Source organism: Enhydra lutris, unplaced genomic scaffold (assembly GCF_002288905.1).
Source record: "Enhydra lutris kenyoni isolate GAN:26980312 unplaced genomic scaffold, ASM228890v2 scaffoldscaffold22, whole genome shotgun sequence".
NCBI classification, from domain to species: Eukaryota; Metazoa; Chordata; class Mammalia; order Carnivora; family Mustelidae; genus Enhydra; species Enhydra lutris.
In genome coordinates this window covers 16108529-16125460 of record NW_019154106.1, presented here as the reverse complement: position 1 = coordinate 16125460, position 16932 = coordinate 16108529, and the positions used below count along the sequence as shown (strand labels likewise).

Sequence of the window (16932 nt, the reverse complement as noted above, 5' to 3'; positions counted from 1 at the left end):
TCATGATCTCAGGGTCCTAGCATGAAGTCCCACATTGGGCTCTCTGCTCAGAAGGGAGTCTGCTTCCCCCTCCCCCTCTACCCACTTACGATTTCTCCACCAAATAAATAACATCTTTTTTTTTTTTTTAAAGGGTGGAATCAGTCTTGCTTTTCTTTTGAGGAAGAGGTAGTCCCCCCCAATCAGTAGTGAATCTACAACCCAATGGATGGCAACTCTTAACTCTTACTCCTCCACTAGAGGCGGATAGAAAAAGAAGTGAAAGGAAAGCTTCCTTTCCAGCACTTCCATGAACGGATTAAGTGTTACCTCCTTTTTGCTTAAGAGGGAACCAAAAAAGGGAAAGGATTTTCCCACTATACCTTTTTTTTTTTAAGATTTTATTTATTTGACAGAGAGAGAGATGGCGAGAAAGGGAACACAAGCAGGGGAGTGGGAGAGGGAGAAGCAGGCTTCCCGCTGAGCAGGAACCCTGATCCGGTGCTCGATTCCAGGACCCTGGGATCATGACCCAAGCCAAAGGCTGACACTTAAAAACTGAGCCGCCCAGGAGCCCTCCCTCTACACCTTTCAACTCTGAAAGTTTAAAGTAAAACATGAATTACCAGTTTCTCCATTTTCTGGAGTCTCTCGCCCAGTTTTGCTGGAACTCCGACTGGTAGATTCTGGACTTGTAGCTCGAACAAACATCTTCCATTTCCCCCTTTTAGACATAAGTCTACGCATTCCATCCTGAGATGCTGGCTGGCTGATGTCAGAACACGGACTAGACCCTGACACACTACCATCTCCTTCCTCCAAGGCTCGTAGCTCTGCCTAAGAGGAACAGGACAACAAAGTTAAGAGTGTCATTAGCTGTTTACCAACATTTAAGCATTTGTGAATATCAAGAATGATAACCACATATTATGAGAATTAAAATGCTTTGAGAACAGGAAGTGTTTCTTAATATACTTTTCCATCAGAGCCAAGCATTATACTCGTATTTTTTATTAGTATCCACTAAATGCTTATTCATGATTGTAGTTAAAAAAACATCAATTTGAATGGGATAGGTCCCAGAGATCCACTGAGACAAATTTTCCAATATATGAACATAACAGATACAGTCTAACTTAGCTTGTCCCTCTCCATAGCTTCAAAATTTTTCAAAATGGGGAAAACTTCAAGAAGATATTCCTGTTACAACACCCATTAAGATTTTACTTCATATTCAAAGTAGTAGATGAAACTGTTCCAAGAAAAATCAGGGCAGAAAATAGGCAAAAACCAATTTCTCAATCAGGAAAGTTTCCTGTGGACCATCTTTCTTGAAAGGAAAGCACATGAAATTATTGATTCCTCTTAATCTTACAAGGCCCATTTAACTATATGTACAATTCCATGGGTGATCACTGGAAGTCAACCTGTGCCTTAACCATGGGGTGAAAACCAAGTTACCACCAAGAATTTACAATGCTCATTTGTTAAGAAGCTAAATAAAAGATGTATTATTCACTATATCCAGCTATCTTTAAATCAGAGCAGTATCAGTTTTTATTAGCTATCAACTATCAAAAGCACCATCAGGAACCAAAAGAACAACTCCACAGTTCAAATTTTAATTGTATAAGCTTAAACATCACTAGATGTAAAGGTAACAAAATCCCAATAATGGCAGTAAACTGAGCACAATGATCCCAGAGTCCAACAGAAGAGAGAAAAAGCATCTAACAAAAGCTTCAAAACCTTACTTTTTTTCTTTCCAAAACAAGCTCCAGCTCAAGGGTATCTTGTTCCTCTTCTTCCTCACTTTCTCCAGACTGAACAACACTGCAAAGATCCTCCTGAGAAGGGTCTTCCATGTTGTCCAATGTAATCTCCTGTGGTTTTACTATCGTTGCTGCTTCTTCTGCTGTGGTACTGGTTTCTTTCACTTCTGTGACTGGTTCCGCTTCTTTACAAATTACTTTTCTTCTCCATCTCTCTTCTTCCTCTTTTATTCCCTCAGGCAACAAAGGAGCAAGCAGTGATGCTGCCACCCCTTTCTTCTCCTCCTCACTATTTGAGAGAGCCTGAATTCCTTCATTTACTTCCTATAAAGAGTAAAATAATCTCATTTATCTTAGGAAAAAAAATAAAGAAAAAACAACCCTCACCTAAATATATATTCAATTTGTTCATGCCAAAATTGACTATTTTTCAATCACTGGATATTCTAAGATTTATTTGAGAGAGCGAGAAAGAGAGGGAGGGAGAGAAAGCTTGTGCAGGGGGAAGGGCAGATGGAGTAGGAAAAGCAGACTTCCCGCTAAGCAGAGTTTGATGTGGGATTCGATCCCAGAACTCTGGTATTGTGACCTGAGCCAAAGGCAGACGCTTAACCAACTGAGCCACCCAGGTACCCCCAATCACTGGATTTTTTTTAAGATTTTATTTATTTGAGAGAGAAAGTGTGCACGCACATAAGTAGGGGAGTGGCAGGCAAAGGGAAAGGGAGAAGCAGGCTCCCCGAAGAGCAAGGAGCCTGATGCGGGGCCCGTTCCCAGGATCCTGGGATCATGACCTGAGCTGAAGGCAGAAGCTCAACTGACAAAGCCACCCATGCACCCCTACTACTGGATAGTCTTAAAAGCCACTGGCTACCAACAGATTAGTAATATGTTTGTACCATTTTCCTCACATGAATATAATACAAATATCGTTACTTTAAGAAAGCAGCATTTGAACTAGAACCTAGTTCTGGGTGGGATTCATACATATCCTTATTCTTTAAGTCTAAAGCCAGGTTACCAGAAGCAGAATTTTAAAATGAAATAAGATCTGAGGGTTTTTTTTTCTTTTAAAGATTTTATTTATTTGACAGAGACACAGTGAGAAAGGGAACACAAGCAGGGGGAGTAACAGAGGGAGAAGTAGGCTTCCTGCTGAGCAGGGATCCCAATGCGAGGTTCGATCCCAGGACCCTGGGATCATGCTCTGAGCTGAAGGCAGACGCCTAACAACTGAGCCACCCAGGCACCCCCCCCCCTTTTTTTTTTTTAAAGATCTGAGTTTTGTCAGTTGCCAATCACTGACTCTCAGTCTACCTGTCAGGCCCTTTGTCTGCAGTTCTCGTTAGTCAGAGGGCCAAGCCAAGACCACCTGTTGTTCCTGCCAGAGCCCCATCCTCTGTCAGTTTCCAGAGGGGCAGTAAAGGAGAGTCAGATGACAAGTGAAACAACTAGTCTTTCAGTTCCTTCTCCTGAATCCAGCGCCCATCTGCCTTCTGTACTCTATCTGGGCCCTGCCAAAAAACCCAAGGCTGGGTTTTTCCCCCAATCAGGAGTAAAAAGAATCCAGGTCTTTCCAGAAGTAGGCCACATTGCCTTGAACTTCCTCAAGTGTACAAATTAATGGTCACCCTTGCTCCACACATCCTTGAGGCAGACCTGTAATTTAGATCAGTAACCTCCAAAACAGAAAGGATTCCCTTTCTAGAAACCAGTTTGTGTCAGAAGAGGAACAGATCACAGGACATCAAATAAGAGAAAGATAGGTTGGTACAGGATGATGAAATTGGGAGCTAGGCAGCTACCTTTCCGGAATCTTAGTTTTGGTCTTCATCCTCTGTTCACCTTTTTCAGATTTTCTATATACTTCTGCCTGTCTCTACCACTCACCAGCCCTCCTTAAACTGCCCACCTTTCTATCACCCATTGCTCTGCCTCCAAAACTGAAAACAATTCCGATGGCAAAACAGTAAGTCTGCTTTAAAAAAGAAAAAGTTTTGTCACCTCAACATATAACTGGATAATCTCCACCCTTCTGTATAATGACATAACTTCACAGGCACACTAGAAAGGTGATTTAGAGGAAAGTAAAATAATTCTAAAATAAAACGTGTGATTAAACTTAAAGTGCCCATTCCCTTCATTGGGGTAATATTTAGTCTATGTCCCTTCTATTATAAAGACCAAATTATTCTAAAAGTATGTGTGTATTTGTGTGTGTGTTTATTTTTAAGGAGGCTCCACACCCAACATGGAGTTTGAACTCACAACCCTGAGCAAGAGCTGCATCCTCTACTTACTTGAGTCAGTCAAGAACCCAATGAAAATACTTACCATACTCCCCATTTAAATTCATCATTTAAAATTCAAGATAAATTAAAATTCAACACACACACACACACACACACACTACAGAATATAACTTACTTTGTCTTACGAGGCTAAAGAAATGCTTATTTTACCAATAATAGATTTTAATTTTTATGGCAGCTTATCTTTAAAAACCAAAAAACAAAAAACTTACGTGGGGTTCCCAAAATAGAGCTATTCTGCAGTGGAAAAGGAGATCTGAAGCCCTGCCTGCTGCTCCCCCATCCTTCACAATGACCCAATGAACCTCGGCGGTACCCTAAAGTTCCAAAAGAACCACTAAACTGGACAACTGTTATAAATGCTACATATTAAATATAAACATTAAGTAAAGCTTTAAGAATCAGCATTTATTTATTTTCACATCTGGTTGTAAAATAATAACAGAAGATGTCTATACCTGTGCAAAAATAAGTCAAGTTCTTTAGATTTGAAATAAGCAAATAAGTCATGAAACTGACCTTTTTAACTTCTCGCTTGGCTATGACTGGTCCACTTTTACTACTGGAAACAGAAACGTTTTTCTCCTTAGTATACACGTCTGTATTAACCACAAAATTAGCTTCAGCACCTGTTACAGAACTAAAAACAAACAAAATATATATGTACACACACATACACATGTATATATATCCTTAGCAAGAAAAACAGAAGGCAAATATTATCAACAAAAGATAAAACTCTAACTTCCTTCTTAAGTAATTTCTTTTTCAAGTCTATTCTTACCTGGGTTGGTAATGTTGTATTCCCTGTACCTGGGTAGCAAGATACTGGGGTAATTCCCAAGTCACTTCATTTGTTTGTGTGTTCCAATAATAATAGCATCCTGTGTTCTCATCCCAGACTTCTTGCCAATCTCCCATCTCAATTCCAACTAAAAGAAAATAAAACAAATTTTAAAACACAAATTTCTAATCAACAAAACTAAAAAACCTACCGAATGGGGGAAGGTATTTGCAAATGACATATTCGATAAAGGGTTAGTACCCAAAATATACTGAAAAACTTGCATAACTCAACACCTAAAAACCAAATAATCCAATTAAAAATGGGCAGAAGTGGGGCGCCTGGGTGGCTCAGTGGGTTAAAGCCTCTGCCTTCGGCTTGGGTCATGATCCCAGAGTCCTGGGATGGAGTCCCACACTGGGCTCTCTGCTTGGCAGAGAGCCTGCTTCCTCCTCTCTCTCTCTCTCTGCCTGCCTCTCTGCCTACTTGTGATCTCTGTCAAATAAATAAATAAAATTTTTAAAAAATAAAAATAAAATAAAAATGGGCAGAAGAGATGAACAGACATTTCTCCAAAGATGACATACAGATGGCCGACACATAAAAAGATGCTCAACATCACTCATCATCGGGGAAATGCAAAACTACAACGAGACAGGGACGCCTGGGATGCTTAGTCGTTAAGTGTCTGCCTTCAGCTCAGGTTATGATCCCAGGGTCCTGGAATCGAGCCCCGAATCAGGCTCCCTGCTGAGCAGGAAGCCTGCTTCTCCCTCTCCCACTTCCCCTGCTTGTGTTTCCTCTCTCACTGAGTCTCTATCAAATAAATAAAATCTTGAAAGAAAAAAAAATAAAAAACAAAAAAACTGCAACAAGGTATTACCCCACACGTCAGAATGACTAAAAACCGTAAGGAATATGGGGCGCCTGGGTGGCTTAGCGGGTTAAGCCTCTGCCTTGGCTCGGGTCGTGACCTCAGGGTCCTGGGATAGAGCCCCGCATCGGGCTCTGTGCTCGGCAGGGAGCCTGCTTCCCTTCTCTCTCTGCCTGTCTCTCTGCCTACTTGTGATGTCTTTCTGTCAAACAAATAAATAAATAAAATCTTAAAAAAAAAATAAGGAATAGGTGTTCGTGAGAATGTGAAGAAAAAAGAACCCTCTTACACTATTGGTAGGAATGTAAACTGGTGCAGCCACTGTGGAAAATAGTATGGAGGTTCCTCAAAAAATTAAAAATAGAGCTACCCTATGATTTAGTAATCACACCACTGGGTATTTATTCAAAACACACAAAAACATTATTTCAAAAGGATAATATGCACCTCTATGTTTATAGCATTATTTATAATACCAAATTATGGAAACAGCCCAAGAATCCATCAATAAATAAAAAGGTGGTATATATACACGATGGAATATTACACAGCCATAAAAAAGAATGAAATCTTGCTGTTTCCCAACACAGAGCTAGAGAGTATAATGCTGAGCAAAGTCAGTCAAAGACAAATAACATATGATTTCACTCATGTGGAATTTAAGAAACAAAACAAATGAGCAATGGGGTTTAAAAAAAAAAAAAAAAAAGAGAAAAAGGGGTAAAAAAAAAAAAAAAAAAAGAGAGAGAGAGAGAGATAAATAAACCAAGAAACAGACTCTTTTAACTATAGAGAACAAACTGATGATTACCAGAAGGGAAGTGGGAGTGGAGATAGGTGAAATACTTAATGGGGATTAAGGAGTGCACTCATCATGATAGACACAGAGTAATGGACAGAACTGCTAAATTAAGGGGGAAAAAAAAAAGAATTACTAAATAATTATTATTGTACACCTGAAACTAATAAACACTATGTTAGTTATATAGGAATTAAAATTTAAAACTAAAAAAAAAGGGGGGGGGCACAAATTTCTCCGCAATTCTGACCTCATCCCAAGTCAGCTCTAAAGCCTTAACAATCTAACGCAGGGTTCCTCAACCTTAACACTGTTAACATTTAGGCTGGATAGTTCTTTGATGTGGTGGGGGGGTAGTCCTATGTTGTGTTTAGCACCCCAGATTTTACCCACTAGATGCACTAACAATTTCCCACCCCTGTTGTGACAACCAAAAATGTCTTCATACATTGTCAAATGTCCCCTGGGGGGTCCAACTCCTCCTTCCTACAACCTCTTTGCATACATGGCTTAAAAAAGCAGTTTGAGGGGCGCCTGGGCAGCTTCAGTGGTTTAAGCCTCTGGTTTTGGCTCACGTCATGATCTCAGGGTCCTCACATAGAGCCTTACGTCGGCCTCTCTGCTCAGCGGGGAGCCTACTTCCCCTTCTCTGCCTGCCTCTCTACCTACTTGTGATCTGTCAAATAAATAAATAAAATCTTAAAACAAAAAAAAAAAAAAAGGCAGTTTGATAGTCTAAACATGTATCTTGAACCCCAAAAGAATCTTTAAAAAAATGGGAATGCATCTTTTTTTTTGCAATTATTTTTCAAAACATACAATTATTGGGGCGCCTGGGTGGCTCAGTCGTTGAACATCTGCCTTCAGCTCAGGTCATGATCCCAGGGTGCTGGATTAAGCCCTGCATTAGACTCCCTGCTCGGCGGGAAGCCTGCTTCTCCCTCTCCCACTCCCCCTGCTTCTGTTCCCTCTCTCGGTGTGTCTTTTAAGTTTTTAAATAAAAACTTAAAAAAATACATTATATATACACACACACACATACATACACACACATATGTATATATACAATTATTATCTTAGTAATTCTCAGAGAAAACAGTCCTCCTTATCATCTTCTAAATAGTATATTTAGGGGCGCCTGGGTGGCTCAGTGGGCTAAGCCTTTGCCTTTGGCTCAGGTCATGATCTCAGGGTCCTGAGCACCACATCAGGCTCTCTGCTCTGTAGGGAGCCTGCTTCCCCCAACCCCCACGCCTGCCTCTCTGCCTACTTGTGATCTGTCAAATAAATAAATTAAAATCTTACACACACACACACACCCATTGCTTTAAAAACAAACAAACAAACAATGAATTTAAAAGACCACAATCCTGGGGCGCCTGGGTGGCTCAGTGGGTTAAAACCTCTGCCTTCGGGTCAGGTCATGATCCCAGGGTCCTGGGATCGAGTCCCACATCGGGCTTTCTGCTCAGCAGGGAGCCTGCTTCCTCCTCTCTCTGCCTGCCTCTCTGCCTACTTGTGATCTCTGTCTGTCAAATAAATAAATAAAATATTAAAAAAAAAAAAAAAAAAAAAAAAGACCACAATCCTAAAGTCTGGGGCTAAAGCATAGGGGTTTTCATCTTTCACAATGTCAATGCCTAGAACACCTTTAAAAATTGCACTTTAGATTTCTTTAAAAATCAAAGGATCAGGGATGCCTGGGAGGCTCAGTCAGTCAGGCGGCTGCCTTCGGCTCGGGTCATGATCCCAGAGTCCTGGGACTGAGTCCTGCATTAGGCTCCTTGCTGAGCAGGGAGCCTGCTTCTCCCACTGCCACTGCCTGCTTATACTCTCTCATTGACAAATATTTTAAAAATAAAAAATAGGGGCACCCAGGTAGCTCAGCCATTAATAATCTGCCTTCAGCTCAGGTCCTGATCCCTGGGTCCTGTGTTGGGCTCCTTGCTCTGCAGGAAGCCTGCTTCTCCTTCTCCCACTCTCCCTGCTTGTGTCCCCTCTCTTGAGGTCTCTCTTGTCAAATAAATAAATAAAATCTTTAAGAAAATTAAAAAGTAAGTAAAATAAAATAAAAGATCAAAAACAAACAAACAAAAAACCCCCAAAGGATCACACTTACCTCCTGCTAGTGAACACTGAGTATCATATTGCCACCCTGCAGTCTGAGCTGAGTCTGTTCCATTTGAAGTAGTAGAAGAAAGCGCAGATGTTGCTGATTCCTTTGGCTCTGGTCGAGGTGGAGTTGGAGGTGGAGCAGAAGCTCCTACAGGAGCTGCAGGCTGAGGAGCTGTTATAGCATCAATCTCCTTTAGAATGAAAACATTAACAAATGCATTAATAACCCCAAAACCAGAAAACTGAAGATGACAACCACTATAAAAAAATTCTAGGGGGCACCTGGGTGGCTCAGTCGTTAAGCATCTGCCTTTGGCTCAGGTCATAATCCCAGGGTCCTGGGACTGAGCTCTGAGCTGGGCTCCCTGTTCAGTAGGAAGTCCACCCCCCTGCCTGTGTTCCCTCTCCTGCTGTCTCTCTGTGTCAAATAAATAAATAATATCTTTTAAAAAAAAGTTCTACACAGTTTTCAGCTTCTCGAATCAAAACTCTCATCTCCCAACTACATAAAAGTTCCTCAAACCCTGTAATTCTCCGTTTTTCTCCTCCTTACAACCTTTACAGAAAGAAAAGAGAAGAGAACAGTGGGGAGGGACTAAGGAAGAGAGATAGAAGGGGAAAAGAAGGGAGCGGGAAACACTGAGTCTGACAAAAAAGTAGGCTAATCACTTGAGATCCAGGTCCCAAAGTGGCTTCAATAATTAAAAACCCAAACAAAAGCACCACTAACCGCTAGGAAGTTGGCCAGTGTACTATCGATATCAGCTGACTGGTTTCCATTTGCCTCTTTAGACTGTGCTGGTTTTTCTGAAGCGTCACTCTCATCATCATCACTGTCAGCATATGCACCAAGTAAGCACAGACCTCCTAGAAGCAAAATGGTAAACAGTGTTAATAACAATGCCAGGATGCCCCAAGAAGTAGTCAAGAAAGAATATGACATGGTTCTTCAGTCAGAGTTTACATTTACTCTACTTACAGATTAGACCACAACCTCAAAATAAATCATCACTGAACTACCACAGAGAGATTTAAATTACATTATGCTTAGAGCTAATAAAATCATTCACATAGCTGCTTGATATCCTTCTCAAAATACATAATCATTCAACCTCATACTCTGTCAAAATAGCAAATGGTAAATCTTGATTTTAGAATTTGTTGCTTTATGTGTCCATCCCAAATAAGCAAGCCAATTAGGGTTTAGTAGATGAAACAAAGAGATTTTTAAACTAAAAATCTTTCTTTAGTGATTTTTCCTCAAACAAGAAGCAACAAATAATAATGGAATTCTAAGTGCTAGGATCAAAGCATACAACAAAAACCCAGCAACTAATCACCAATGTCTTCCTCAAACTCAAGACGTATCAGGTATGGCCTCTGTGATGCTGCTATGTACGCCATTTCCTTTTGTTCTACCTGTGGCCACTCTGTTACAATTAAACAAACATATATATTATTTTTATAGATCATTTCATTATAATTAAGTACATTAAATGTTAAACACCAGCTAAACTTTTCAGCTATCAGTAAGATAAAATTTCCCAGTACCTTGGCAACATTCTATGTTCTCAATAAATATTTGGTCAATGAACAGACTCATCAGAAAGTAAAATACAGGGGCGCCTGGGTGGCTCAGTGGGTTAAAGCCTCTGCCTTCAGCTCAGGTCATGATCTCAGGGTCCTGGGATCGAGCCCCGCATCGGGCTCTCTGCTCAGCAGGGAGCCTGCTTCCCCCCCTCTCTCTGCCTGCCTCTCTGCCTACTTGTGATCTCTCTCTCTCCGTCAGATAAATAAATAAAATCTTTAAAAAAAAAAAAAAAAAAAGTAAAACACAGTTTTACCATAATTCCATAAATGAATTCATGAAATCACCTAAATATAAAAGTTCCTTTTATTTATCATAGTTCACATTCATTGCTTTAGTCATATACATCTTGCCTTCATTATTTTTAGTATATAAGTTCTTGTACTAAATACCAATTTCTAAAATATTTAAAACTGATTAGGAAGATTTTTATTTTCTTTAAATTTTTTCTGATTAGGAAGATTTTTAAGTGGACATCTGACAGTTCTCCATTTTCCAATTACCAAGTATTTTATGGCATGTCCATCAACTTTCCTGATTTTCTGCTAAGAAGTAATAGCCCAGTAAGGGTAGTAATACGAAAAGAAGCCTTTGCGTATGAAAAGAATCTGCACTTTAGTATTCAGCACTGATGTTTCTGGGTGATTGGGGGGGGGTGGGAAATTTATAAATCCTTCCTACAGGAAATTATATATATAATCATCTAGATCATTAGCCTTAATTCCACATCCTTTGGTAAAAGGTTCCAACCAGATGAGCTGCATGGAATTTTTATTACAAAATTCCCCAAGCAGGGGTAGGTAGTTCCCCAGACTCAAAGTTAGTCTCACAGGCGAGAGGTTTAGCCAAGGCCCCACCTATTGCTTTTTTACCTCAGAGCTTTTCACAGTACACACATCAAACCTCTTTCAAGCTAGTAACATAATGACTGTTAAAGAGCAAAATAAATGAAAATGATTAAACCCAATATATTAGGGAAATAGGCATACTTAATACTGTAGAGACAACATAAATTATTTCTTAATAATGTGGTTATATATATCAAGACCCACAAAACTCTTCAAGTTTCTTTCAGCTACATAATCCCATTTTTCAGAGTATAACCCCCAAAATAATTCAAAAATTTTTTCACACAAAGATTCTACAGCTTTATTAAGTAAATAAAGCTGTGAACAACTCAAATGCTCTCAGGGGACTCGTAAAGCAAATTACAGCACAGTACCTGATGCAGTACTAATTCATGATTAATCAGATCATTATAAGATTACATGAAATAATGCTAAGGGGACAGAAAGTAATGCTAAAGGAATAAAAGCAAGATAAAAGCAAGTTGTGAAATGCATGTAAGTTCTAATCACATGAAATTTAGTTCATCACTGATAAGGAACAGGCATGAATTTAGAGTAACACTGAAAAAAGTCCTAAGTACTATGTAAAATTACTTAATTAAAAAAAAAAAAAAAAAAAAAAAAAAAAAAAAAAACCTCATGGGACCTACTCCAGACTACTACTGAGATGTTGTTTCTACTTAAAACCAGAGGAAGCAAGGACATTCTTCAGAGCCATAGTCCTTAGCAGTTTTGTTTTTTTTTTTTTTTGAGAGGGATGCTGACTGTTCAAACCTCCATAAGCACCATTTGCAAATCAATCTACATTAGGTGGAAAATTATTTCTTAGGTGTATACCTTACTTGTAAGTTTCAAACAGTAACTGTGTCTTATTTCTAGTAACTATTAACATTTAAACAGTTTTAATTCTTTTGGTCATAGAAACTATTAACAATCAATAGGCTAAAAGAATCATAGTAGTCTATTGATCTAATTTCAGAGGCTACTCTGAATTTCTCCTTAGAGAATTTCATATGCATATTACCCTAATGTTCTTCTGCATAAAAGTATTAGATATGCTTGCTCTACTGTATTATAAAAACATTTTAACAACTTTTTTTTTTGAAGTGAGGAACAAGCATCTATTATTTCAGGTGTATTAATATAGCATACATAAACCTCCAAACTTAAAAGAATAAAATTATTAGATGTTTAGTACAAAACATATTTTGATCTTTCAAGACATATAAAGAATGGAGAAAACTAACATTCTTGGTATTTCCTGTATATCCGAATATTCCTTAATGCTAAAAAAAATATTTAATAAGGGAAATTTTCAGCTCCAAAAGTATTCACTAGGTACCTCAAAGCACTGTGCTGGAAAAGAAATGCACAGAATGAAAGACATCGCTGAGGTCTCTGAAGAACACCAAGCTGGCAGGCGAGCCAGAAAACTACAAAACAGCATTAGAAGAAAAGCAGTACAAAGTATCTTGGGTACAGAGAAAAAGCAACAACAAATTTTGCTTTGATTTATGTGTATATACCAGCAAGCCCTCAGAAAAATTTTACTTTCATTTTCAAAAATTTTAAATTTCCATTTATGGGAGAACAGTAAATTTGTGACACTGAAGCATTCAACAAAATATATACAAACCCAATTTGATCTTAACGAAAGAAAGACCTTGTAGAAAACATGAAAAAAAAAATTGTACCTGTTGCTTTAACGGCTGTAGGTCTGGTGGTCATGACTGGTTTGGGAGGATTCTGAACTCTGGGAACCTCCACCACCACTTCCTGCTCATCTGGATTTTAAAAAAAGAACAGAAGAAAACCAGTGTGCCAATGGACCAGAGAAAACACTACAAATGACCAAACAATCTTCGATTTGACCTTCTCAGTCTCTATTTCACCAATTTGAAAACAGGGTGTTAAATTCATCACTGACCCAAATAATCGGGAGACGATAAACAAGCATAACTGGCCTCTTCCACGTGACTTTAACATTAAGACTATGATTATGGTACATGAAATACATCTGAAATAATTTAAACGTTTAAAAATACACACACAATAAATCTCCGGGCTACCACCGGGCCTTTACAACAACACAGCTATAGCTACCCGCCCCCCCCTCCCCGCACCGCGCAGGAACTACCCAACGTGATTTTTTAGCGCCTGAAACGGTCGCGGCTTCTCGGGCATCTGGCTCCCGCAACAGCGCTGCAGTTACTCTTAATCCAAGACCATTCTGGGAACAAACAAGTACTCGGGAACGCACCAGTTTCACTTCTAAAGGAATTTGGGGGCTACAATAAAATGGGTTTGCTGCCTTCTAGAGGGTCCCTCTTGGTTTTGACAAAAACGAAGGGAAAAACACATGACGTGTGTTGGAAAGCCAGGTTCCCGGTCACGAGGCCTCGGGCGAGAAGCTCGTACTTTCACAAATATCCGTAAGTTATGCAAAGCCGAGGCCGCACATCGAGGAGACTCGGGATGCAGGCCGAGCCCCGCACCAGAGATGGCGCCTCTCGGTCAGCCGGGCGGGCGCGCACGGCGCCGCGGGCCCCTTGCGCGGCCCCGGGGCCCACAGCGGTCCTCCCCTGGGGCCCCACGCAGCAGGCCTCGGATGTGCAGGAAGCCCCCCCACCCCCGGCCTGGATTTCTCCTCCTCCCACGGCCCTCGCCGTAGGCCGCAAGCCCCGAGCTCGAGTTTCGGACTCCCCACCTAAGTGTCGGGGCCCCTCGCGCACCTTTACTTTCTGAAGGTGAGTCGTCCGGGGCCGCGGCGGCAGCAGTCACCGTGGTCGTCGTCGTCGTCGTAGTCGGCGGTGGCGCCGCCGGAGCTGGCTGGCTGGGCGCCGCCACCGTCGAGTCCGGTTCCGTGTCGGGTTCCGGCTCCGGATCCCTGCCCGGCGTGTTGCTTCGGGGCCCCGGCGGAGAGAGCTGCAGGATAGGCCTGCGGCCGGGTACCGCCCGGGACTTCTTCCCCATCGCGAGCCCGAGCGCGAGCCGCGAGCGTCGGCCAGCCGAGAGGGGCGGGCGCTCGGCTCGGCGCTGCGTAATCAATATTCATGGACCGCGACACCGCCTCCTGAGAGAATCTGCTTTTAACCGGCGGAGCGCGCGCCCGCGCAAGCGCCTTGGGTCCACTCCGCTCTTCTGGCTCCTCCCCTCAGAGAGGAAGGGCGGGCTTTACCCACGATGCTAGGCGATTGGCTGTTTTGATCCATCGAAGAAGCCAGGAGCCAATGGAAAAGGAAAAAGAGTCAGAGTCAGGCCAATAGCGCGGAAGGGCCTGAGTTAGAGTGACTTTCTATTACGTCGGACTCCACCCATGCGTCTTTTGCGAAGTCTTTTCTTTATCCCGTCGTCCTCCATCTTGTCCCTTTTCTCGGCTTGCTGTTGGCTATATTGTTTTGTTTTGGCCTTTGGGAAGCTGTGCTGCATTTCAGGCCCTTTCTAGACTTTCGTCCTGATTATTGTGGCTTACTTTGGGTATGACGTTGAACACTAAAAGAGTGTTGTTGTTTTTTTAAGATTTTATTGATTTATTTGACAGAGCACAAGTAGGCAGAGCAGCAGGCAGAGGGAGAGGGAGAAGCAGGCTCTCCACTGAACAAGGAGCCCCATGCGGGCGGGGCTCGATCCGAGGATCTGGGATCATGACCTGAGCCGAAGGCAGCCGCTTAACAGACTGAGCCACCCAGGCGCCCTAAACTAGTGGGTCTTTATGCTTTTGTAAATTCTTATCAGCTGGAAAAAATCACTAGACGTTATACTGCATAGGAGGAAAAATCCCAAATTATTGCGATGGGGTACAGGAGCTTACCAAGTCTAGTCCATTGATTCTCAACCTGCTTTATAACCTGCTTTATTAGATTTATCTTCCTTTAGCCCTCCACCCCCCACCCCCACCCCGTCCCCTTCTTACCCTTCTGGAGCCACCCAGCTAAAGACTAGCTAATACACTATCACACGGCAAAACTCTCCATTCCTCAATATCCAGCGCAGGCATTATCATCTCTCAACCTTGTATCAGTGCTGAGCCCCTCCCCAGTGCTTGACATTTTGGCGTTAAGTCCGTTATATCCGTTTCCCTCTTCTCAATCTTAAGAAATTGAGTGTATTTATTTTTATATCCCCAGCGGTTCAGTTCTTACTAAAACATACTAATAATACCTAACATTTATTGAGCCCTTACTATGTGTGAGCCACTGTCTAAGCGCTTTGCAAGCACAATTGTAGGGGTGCCTGGGTGGCTCAGTCCGTTAAGGGGTTGCCTTAGGGTAAGGGGATGGAGCCCCATATCAGGTTCCCTGCTGAGCAGAGAGTCAGCTTTTCTCCTCTGCCCCTCCCCGCTTCGTGCTCACTTTATTCTCTCTCTCAAAATAAATAAAATCTCTCTTTTTTAAAAAGGTGTTATTTATTTGAGGAGAAAGAGAGAAGCTGAGGGAGAGGGAGAAGCAGACTCCCTGCTGAGCAGGGAGCCCCATGCTGGCCTCGATCCCCGAATGTTGGGATGGTGACCTGGGCTGAAGGCAGCTGCTTAACTAGCTGAGCCACCCAGATGCCCCCAAAAGAAATAAAATCTTAAAAAACAAAAACAACCAAGTATAGGTGTATTTTATTCTCACCAGAACCCTGTATATCATTATCCATAATGTATAGATGATCCCTCAGAATGTTGTTTTTAAATTTTTATCTTATTTTTTAAGATTTTGTTTGAGAGAGAGATAGAGCACAGTGGAGAGGAGTAGATGAGCCAGACCTGGGGATGATTTCAAGGACCCTGGGATCATGACAGGTACTGAAGGCAGATGCTTAAATGGCAGAGTCACCCAGAAGCCCCCATTAAGATTTTAATGTTTTTATTAATTATTTTTATTAACATATAATGTATTATTTGCCCCACGGGTACAGGTCTGTGAATTGTCAGGCTTACACTTCACAGCACTCACCATATCACTTACCCTTCCTAATGTCCATAACCCAAAGATTTTTTTTAATTTTTATTTTTTTATTTTTTAATAAACGTATAATGTAGTTTTAGCCCCAGGGGTACAGGTTTGTGAATCGCCAGGTTTACACACTTGACAGCACTCACCATAGCATAATACCCTCCCCAATGTCCATAACCCCACCACCCTCTCCCAACCCCCCTCCCCCAGCAACCCTCAGGTTGTTTTGTGAGATTGTCTCTTATGGTTTGTCTCCCTCCAATCCCATCTTGTTTCATTTATTCTTTTCCTAACCCCCAAACCCCCCACATTGCATCTCCACTTCCTCACATCAGGGAGATCATATGATAGTTGTCTGTCTCCGACTGACTTATTTCGCTAAGCATGATACCCTCTAGTTCCATCCACGTCGTCGCAAATGGCAAGATTTCATTTCTTTTGATGGCTGCATAGTATTCCATTGTATATATACACCACATCTTCTTTATCCATTCATCTGTTGATGGACATCTAGGTTCTTTCCATAGTTTGGCTATTGTGGGCATTGCTGCTATAAACATTTGGGTGCACGTGCCCCTTCAGATCACTACATTTTTATCTTTAGGGTAAATACCCAGTAGTGCAATTGCTGGGTCATAGGGTAGCTCTATTTTCAACTTTTAAGGAACCTCTATGCTGCTTTCCAGAGTGGTTGCATCAGCTTGCATTCCCACTAACAATGTAGGAGGGTTCCCCTTTCTCCGCATCCTTGCCAGCATCTGTCATTTCCTGACTTGTTAATTTTAGCCATTCTGACTGGTGTGAGGTGGTATCTCATTGTGGTTTTGATCTGTATTTCCTTCATAACCCAAAAATTTTATTTTGAAGTAATTTCTACACCCGAGTGGGGCTTGAACTTACAACCCTGAGATCAAGAGAACT

At 41.5% G+C, this 16932-nt stretch overlaps 1 protein-coding gene across 2 annotated transcripts in view; it reads right to left on the bottom strand.

The window, feature by feature from the left end:
- The window catches only part of LOC111149561 (formin binding protein 4), a 40284-nt gene extending 26227 nt beyond the window's left edge, over positions 1-14057 (bottom strand). Inside the window, exons 1-8 of one of the 2 annotated variants that reach the window (XM_022506657.1) lie at positions 13804-14057; positions 12766-12855; positions 9366-9502; positions 8640-8826; positions 4848-4995; positions 4583-4703; positions 1734-2075; positions 606-816 (exon numbers count right to left, since the gene is read on the bottom strand). In XM_022506657.1, the coding sequence (XP_022362365.1) occupies positions 606-816; positions 1734-2075; positions 4583-4703; positions 4848-4995; positions 8640-8826; positions 9366-9502; positions 12766-12855; positions 13804-14044 (1477 nt within the window). In that variant the 5' untranslated portion in view covers positions 14045-14057. The remainder of the gene's footprint in view (positions 1-605; positions 817-1733; positions 2076-4582; positions 4704-4847; positions 4996-8639; positions 8827-9365; positions 9503-12765; positions 12856-13803) is intronic. The other variant, XM_022506658.1, reaches the window with a different exon arrangement.
- Between the last annotated feature and the right edge of the window lie 2875 nt (positions 14058-16932).